General features: G+C 47.0%; 1 protein-coding gene across 1 annotated transcript; it reads left to right on the plus strand.

The window, feature by feature from the left end:
- The first annotated feature begins 953 nt into the window (after positions 1 to 953).
- Positions 954 to 5,398, plus strand: LOC104562270 (keratin, type II cytoskeletal 75-like). The gene is made up of 8 exons (XM_010208276.2): positions 954 to 1,055; positions 1,103 to 1,258; positions 2,567 to 2,784; positions 3,447 to 3,507; positions 4,080 to 4,175; positions 4,524 to 4,688; positions 4,778 to 4,903; positions 5,174 to 5,398. The coding sequence occupies exons 1-8, from the start codon at positions 954 to 956 to the stop codon at positions 5,396 to 5,398; spliced, it is 1,149 nt and encodes a 382-aa protein (XP_010206578.2).
- The last annotated feature ends 2,630 nt before the right edge of the window (positions 5,399 to 8,028 follow it).

Below are 8,028 nucleotides of genomic sequence, written 5' to 3' on the forward strand. Positions count from 1 at the left end.
CTGTTTTCCAGACACTATTTCAGCTTCATGAACCAGAGGCAGATTTTTTTTAATGTCATTGGCAAGAAGACCAGGTCACAACATCTTCTCCCTTCTGACAGAGGCAATGCTTACTCCCGGGTGGATACACTGGCAATGAGAGAAAAGAGAGAATGAGAAGCTAAGGGAACTGTGGTCTTTGCTTTCTGTGGTAGGTACTTCTGGTGATGTGGCCAAGCAATTGACCCCTGAGTCAATGTGAGGGCAATATCAAGGCCTCCTGCTTCATGAAATGACATGTCAAAGGAGGTGGGGAAATGTGAGAGAGAACAAGCCATGGTAATGTGCACGGATAACTGTACAAGCTGTAATTAATGATAGAGGGGAGGTTAATGAGATAAGGAAATCTCACCTCAGCAAATCTCATGAGTCAAGTAGGATTTGGGGAATTTCACAACTCCTCCACTGGTGTGTGGTGTTTACTCTGACCTCTCTTTGGGAAGCCATTAATTGCTACCAAACCCAATAACAACATTAACAGACCTGCTAATTACGGAATGGAAACTAACTCCTCCAGAACGTATAAAGGGGAACATCCATCACCCCCCACCAGATGAGCTGAGGATCCTTCCCTCTCATTTCTCCTCCTGTTTTACAACCTTCCCCACCTGCTCTCTCATCTGAACGCTCTGAAAGCAGCGCAATGAGCCAACATTTCTTCCGATTTTGGGATGGGAATTTCAGCTCCTCTTCTGCTCACTGCGGCATGCTGGGAGGTGGGAGAGGCCCATCTGCCATAAGCCATTGTGAAGACAATAGAGGAGGAGAAAGATATGGTGGTTATGGGTATGGTTATGGCAGCAGGAGTCTCCAAAACCTTGGTGGTGGGTTTAGGAATGTTTCTGGTGGTGGAGGCTACGGAGGATATGGGAGGTACCTGGCATTCAGTGGCAGGAGACATCTTGATAGGGACTATGGTAGAAGAGGGTATGTTGTGGGAACTTTTCAAGGTGGTGAAGCAGGGCTTGGTGGCATCAGCAGAAGTTCAGGCAGAGAGGTGGCTGGAGGAGGCCTTGGTGTAAGCGCCTTTAATGAACAAAGGGTTGGACAGGGTTTTGAGCAGGGTGGTGTTAGCAGAGGCATCGAAGAGGTTCGTGTCAACACCAACCTGCTGAGGCCAATACAAGTACAAGTTGACCCTGAGTTCCAGAGAATGCGGTCAGATGAGAAAGAGCAGATTAAGACTCTCAACAACAAATTTGCATCATTCATCGATAAGGTGAGTCCCTGTTTCTCTTTTTCACTTGTTATTTGGGATGGGGAAAACACAAGGGGTGCTGCTTTGCCTGTGTGAGTCATGGGGACATCTTTATGTTGCATCTTTCCCCCGCCTAAAGTCACAATGTTGGCTAGATTCCCTTGTGTTGGTGTGAAGTTCTTAATAGCTTGCCATAAATGCCACTGCATGAATCACTTATTAGCCCTGGGATAAATATCTCTGAGCCTTCTTTTGTGGCAAACTACTGGATGTCACTGATGCATTAACTCACTTCTGAGGAGAAGGGTTTCTGCATGGCTAATAATAAGCTGGTGCATGGCAATTGTTGATGCTAGCAGAAAAAAATGGTCCCAGCTTCTTTCAGGGGGCCAAGGCCTCCCCTATTCTCCTTCTTTAGCTCTTTCTTTGGTTACACTACCAATGCTTCTCCCCTCTGTCTGCAGGCATAGAATCATAGAATGGCAGGGGTTGGAAGGAACCTCTAGAGATCATCTAGTTCAACCCCCCTGCAGTCTTTTGTTTTTACTCACAGACACAGGAACAAAACAGCCACAGAAACACTTGCACCCACGCAGAGCTGACAAGTGCCTTTGGGTGGTGACACGTGTCTCTGCATAGGGTGGAATCTCGTGTTGTTTGTTACATGTGAAGACTTCAGGGCTTTTTGTATTACCCTACAGAGGTGTTGGCTACATCCAGAAGCTTGAAGCATGCTTAGTCCTGAAAAAATAGGAGCACTTTTGGCTTCTTTTTGCTGTTTTTGAAACCTTCTGGATGTCATTTCCAGGTTATAACCTGTTCAGTGTTCCAGCTGAAGAGATCCTATCCCTCTGGTTTCCAAAAATACCAGCTCTGTGTGTTACAGGTCTTTCTGATCTTCTCTAAGGCAAAGTCTGTCTAGGAAGAGAGCAGTCCTGTGTCATCTTCTGAGAAGGGGCTAACACTTCTCATGCATTTGGGTGTCTAAGGTATTTCAGAAATGTCTGAAGTCCTCCTCAACCCAAATCATCCCTCTAAATATTGTGCATTTAAGAGATAAAAAGGCAGCAAAGATTTCAGTATCAGCTTTGAGAAGCAGCAGTAAAATCACACACTCCTTACACAACAGATTGGGGGAAAAAGAGGTGTCTCCTGTGCCAGTCTGAGCTGTCTCATGTTGCTGTGGTTGGTCCCACCTGACAAAGTGTCTTGATAAGTGTTGGAAAAATATTATCTGAGATTTCTTTTTCTATAGGGACTATTGCTGATGTTGGTCTTTCCCACCGTGTTTCTGCAGTGGCTGACACACTCTTCTGCTTTGTCTTTCAGGTTCAATGTCTTGAGCGTCAGAACCAGGCTCTGATGGCCAAATGGGAACTTCTGCAGCAGCAAAGTGCCCGACCAGAGGAGAGCAGAAATATCACCTCTTTCTTCCAGTCTTACATCAGCAACCTGCAGAGGCAGCTAGAAACGCTCCAGAACCAGAAGGAGCAGCTGGATCCAGAAGCATACAATATACTTCAGCTTGTTGAAGATTATAAAAAGAGGTGAATGATCCTGAGTCTGGCAAAAAGCATACTGGAATTTTCCAAGGCAGTGCTAATCATGCCCTGGGATGGTATAGCTTAGCTTTACACCTGTAAGAGCTTTGTACTCATGACATCCCTACTCTGCAGTAGGTTCATTGAGAGACTTGATTGTGATATTGGAAGACTAAAGCAGATTTGGCAGAACCCAGAACAGTAGGAGGGAAATCAAAGGCCCTGTAGGTCTATCTCACTCTTCTGTCCTCCCCTGTGCCCTTTCCTCCCCCATGCAATGAGTAACCCAGGACTCCTTACTCCTGCTGGTAGTTGTGGAGTTGTGGTCAACCTGGACAGTGGGGAGGGACAGAAGTGAGCAATGTTGTGAAGTTGAGAAGAGTTGTCACTTGTGACTTAGCTGTACCCAAAAGATAATATATATATGTCCACAGCTCTGAAAAAATGGGGCATTTAGTTGGGAATTACAGGGATATTGGAATTGATCTCTGTCTATCCCATTTTGTTGGGTAATTCAGCACATAGTCTTCAGAGGGTCTGCAACTGCCAAAATCTCGGTGGAATGAAAAATTGACACATTCTCTTTCTGGGTCATTCCTTTTGGCTTTTGACTGAGAAAAAAAAAAGACAGGCCATGAACTACCTGTTTATTTTCTCTGCTGCAACAGATTCGAGGATGAGATCAACAAACGCGCCTCTAAAGAAGAAGAGTTTGTGGAGCTTAAGAAGGTGAAGTAATCCAAGACACTGAGATAAATCAAAGCCTCTGAAATAAAGCAATAACTGGGCAATTGCTAAGGTTTTCAAAAGCAGGGTCCTTGCTTAACTTTCTCTAGCATTCCTCTGCAGTAATCAAAACCCTGAGCTTTTTACTGCAAGACTGGAGAGAAGTCGTTTCCTCTAGAGACATAATCAGTTCTTTGTAAGATGAATACTAGAAAGTGCTGGTCTTTATTCACTCAGTCACAGCCTAGGTGAGACGTGGTTGTTGGGGCTCAGACAATCTCTACGGATGGCTTAGACAGGAGGAGAGAAAATTCAGCAGAGTTTTGCATCCTCTCCAGGATCACACTGCCACAGATATTTTGCTTGATTTCCAAGCCATTCTTTTCTTTTAAGGGTTAAATTTTTCCCCTTTGCTCCAATTGTCTTTCAGATGAAACCTGAGATCTGTGGGTTGTTATTTGGCTCCAGGAATGAGTGCTCTAAAGATGTGTACCAAGTCTTGCAAGAATTGCATTTTGGTGGAGAATTTTGATCAAAGAAATACAAACAAACCCGTGGCTTTTCTGTTTTCACAGGAACTGGACAATGCCTACATGGGAAAAATGGAGTTTGAAGTTCGGGTTGAAATACTGAAGCAGCAGCTTGAGTTCCTCAGATGCTTACATGAAGCTGTGAGTATGTTTGTCAGATAAAAAACTTACCTTCAGGTCTTGAAGAACAGATATCTTTTGGAGGTTCCCAGAAATTTTTCACCTGAATAGAACTTGGTTTGGAGAGTGTATCATCCTTGGCCTTTCATCTTATAAAATCCTTTCAAGTCTGTCAGTGAAAAGGAGGCCTGGTGTGTCATGAAAGCTGGGAGAGACACTTCAAAATTAAAACTGGTGGTGGAACAGTAGGAGCTGAGGGATGCAGGTAGGGCAGTTCCAGTGGGTAACAGACTAGAAGGTCCCATTTCTTTCCTCACAACGTGACCTGCGTTACCCACAGGAGCAACCAAAATCTTGTTTTTCTTGCAGGAGCTGTCCCAGCTGCAAACAGTAGCTGGCAACACCAATGTTGTTCTGGCCATGGACAACAATAGGGAGCTGAACATGGATGGCATCATTGAAGAAGTCAGGCAAGAGTATGAGACAATTGCTCAGAGAAGCAAAGCTGAAGTAGATGACATGTATCAAGGCAGGGTGAGTAGACATCAGCAAGACAGGGAGGCAAGTCTGTCTACTCAGAGGAAAATAAACCAAAAAACTCTGTTTTCTTCTCTGCACATCAGTACCAGGATCTTCAGAACAAGTGGGAAACTCAACGTGAGCAGCTGAGGAAGAGTTACCAGGAAATCCAGGAACTTGCCAGGCAAATTCAAAGACTACAACCAGAAATTGAAGTTGCAAGGAAGAAGGTAAAGTTGAAGCTTCTCAACATGACCAAACTATTTAAATCACTTTTAGATGGGGGCTTGGTGAAGTATAACATAGTCTGACCTTTGGAGCAAACCTAGAAATGGTGTTTTCTCCTTTTGACTGTCTACACTGGGATTTAATTCGGGTTCTTTTACCCACACTAATGTATCTTCTGAGTCTGTCATTGTGGCAGGTCTTGTGCCAGAAAGGTTTGAAAATCTCCTTCCCACAGAAGGGAAATGGACATGTTCTGTTTGTGCCTTCTGCAGAATGACAACCTCCATAAGACCATTAAAGATGCTGAGCAGCGTGGGAGCTCTGCTGTCAAAGATGGCCAGCAAAAGCTTCAGGACCTGGAAAATGTCCTGCAGGAGGCAAAGGTTAAACTTGCTCAGCTTCTTCATGATTATCAAGAGCTCCTGAATGTGAAATTGGCCCTGGATGTTGAAATTGCCATGTATAGATCACTCCTTGAGGAGGAGGAAACCAGGTAGGTGCAAAGTAGAAGCATCAGAACAAAGCAGTTGTGTCCCATCCTTTGGTCTGGCACAGACCTCCAGGATGAATTGCTGCCTGGAAGGAGTGACCTGTTCCACTGGCCTGCTGATAGAACTAAGTCTGACCTTTCCTTTTATTGGATGCACTATCTCAGTGTCACTTTTCCTTCACAGGATCCAGGAAGGCTCACCAGCCACAATCTGTAAGTACTTTGAGGCTTTGCTTTTATTTAAGAGCACTGCTACCATTTTGTTGTGTGGTACTTCACACCTACCAACAAAACAACCTGCCTTAGCTTCTCTCTTAGTTCCCTGGGGAAATGAAGCACGTGGTGGTCTCCTGTGTCTGTGTGTGTGTGTGAATAGGCATGTACACATGTCAGCACCAAGCTACTGACTTTGGAACTTATTGGCTAAGCTCAACGAAATTTCTGGGAAGACCTACAGACTTCTTCTATAAATCTGTGCAGTGTGGGGTCAGAATTGAAGGAAACAAAAAAATCTAGTCCTAAAATTTGTGGGAATAAGAGGCCAGCTAAAGGAGGCAGAAATTCTTACTCTTGGCCTTTTTAAAGGAAGGGTTGCACTGGGTATTCATGTACAGATAAGATACAGGGCATCATAAAGTGATAAACTGGTAAAGCTAGAAACACGTGAGGAAAAAAATAGAGGTACCTGTGCTAATGGACATCCTCATTGGTTGATTTCAAAGACATGACTAGAGGAGGGAAAAACAAGTCTTATGAGGACCAGCTTAGAGAACTGGGGATGTTTAGCCTGGAGAAGAGGAGGCTGAGGGGAGACACAATCACTATCAGCAACTACCTGAAAGGAAGCTGTAGTGAGGTGGGAGTTGATCTTTTCTCTTCAGTAATGAATTACAGGCCATGAGGAAATGGCCTCAAGTTGCATCAGAGGTTTGGATTGGAGCTGAAGAAGAACTTTTTCCCTGAAAGGGTTTGTCAGCCCCTGTGCCAGGATGCCCATGTAGCTGGGGGAGTGCCCAGCCCTGGAGGGATCCCAAAGTTGTGGAGCTGAGGTGCTGAGGGCCAGGGGTTACTGGTGGGCTGGGCAGGGTGAGGTGGGCTTGGACTCCAGCAGCTTCAAGGGCTTTTCCAACCAAAATGATTCTATGATTCTATGAATGCAGGCCACAGCAAACTACATGCATCAGTTGAGCTTAAAACTTCTTTAAGTAAAAAGAATAGGGTGGACATAACTTCAATTTCTTGCAGGTGTCATTGAGCACAACATGGGTGCTACCGGAGTCTATGAAGTAGGAACTGGAGGACGGAAAACTGGGAATGAGGGGATGAGCTCTGGCAGTCCCAGCAAGAACAAGAACCAAGGAATAGTCTCTGGAGGAGGAAAAGGCAGAAGCTCAGGAGGATATACAGGATCTGTCTCTGGTGGAGGAGGAAGCTCAGGTCATGGAGGATACAGCTCTGGCAGTGGTGGGTCCATCTGTGGAGGAGGAGGCTCAGGAGGTGGAGGCTCCATCTCTGGAGGTGGCCACAGCTCTGGAAAAGGAGGATACAGCTCTGGCAGTGGTGGGTCCATCTGTGGAGGAGGCAGCTCAGGTGGTGGAGGCTCCATCTCTGGAGGTGGTCACAGCTCTGGAAAAGGGGGATACAGCTCTGGCAGTGGTGGGTCCATCTGTGGAGGAGGCAGCTCAGGTGGTGGAGGCTCAATTTCTGGAGGTGGTCACAGCTCTGGAAAAGGGGGATACAGCTCTGGCAGTGGTGGGTCCAACTGTGGAGGAGGAGGCTCAGGAGGTGGAGGCTCCATCTCTGGAGGTGGCCACAGCTCTGGAAAAGGAGGATACAGCTCTGGCAGTGGTGGGTCTATTTGTGGAGGAGGCAGCTCAGGTGGTGGAGGCTCCATCTCTGGAGGTGGTCACAGCTCTGGAAAAGGAGGATACAGCTCTGGCAGTGGTGGGTCCATCTGTGGAGGAGGCAGCTCAGGTGGTGGAAGCTCAATTTCTGGAGGTGGTCACAGCTCTGGAAAAGGGGGATACAGCTCTGGCAGTGGTGGGTCCATCTGTGGAGGAGGAGGCTCAGGAGGTGGAGGCTCCATCTCTGGAGGTGGCCACAGCTCTGGAAAAGGGGGATACAGCTCTGGCAGTGGTGGGTCCATCTGTGGAGGAGGCAGCTCAGGTGGTGGAAGCTCAATTTCTGGAGGTGGTCACAGCTCTGGAAAAGGGGGATACAGCTCTGGCAGTGGTGGGTCCATCTGTGGAGGAGGCAGCTCAGGTGGTGGAGGCTCCATCTCTGGAGGTGGCCACAGCTCTGGAAAAGGGGGATACAGCTCTGGCAGTGGTGGGTCCATCTGTGGAGGAGGCAGCTCAGGTGGTGGAAGCTCAATTTCTGGAGGTGGTCACAGCTCTGGAAAAGGGGGATACAGCTCTGGCAGTGGTGGGTCTATTTGTGGAAGAGGAGGCTCAGGAGGTGGAGGCTCCATCTCTGGAGGTGGCCACAGCTCTGGAAAAGGGGGATACAGCTCTGGCAGTGGTGGGTCCATCTGTGGAGGAGGAGGCTCAGGAGGTGGAGGCTCCATCTCTGGAGGTGGCCACAGCTCTGGAAAAGGGGGATACAGCTCTGGCAGTGGTGGGTCTATTTGTGGAGGAG

This window comes from Colius striatus, chromosome 26 (assembly GCF_028858725.1).
Source record: "Colius striatus isolate bColStr4 chromosome 26, bColStr4.1.hap1, whole genome shotgun sequence".
Taxonomy (NCBI): Eukaryota; Metazoa; Chordata; class Aves; order Coliiformes; family Coliidae; genus Colius; species Colius striatus.

Coding starts and splice junctions, on each gene's coding strand:
- LOC104562270 (XM_010208276.2), top strand. CDS start 954: ATGGTAGAAGAGGGTATGTTGTGGGAACTTTTCAAGGTGGTGAAGCAG. Junction 1,056..1,102: donor GGTGGCTGGAGGAGGCCTTG/GTGTAAGCGCCT, acceptor GGTTTTGAGCAG/GGTGGTGTTAGCAGAGGCAT. Junction 4,904..5,173: donor TTGAAGTTGCAAGGAAGAAG/GTAAAGTTGAAG, acceptor TGCCTTCTGCAG/AATGACAACCTCCATAAGAC.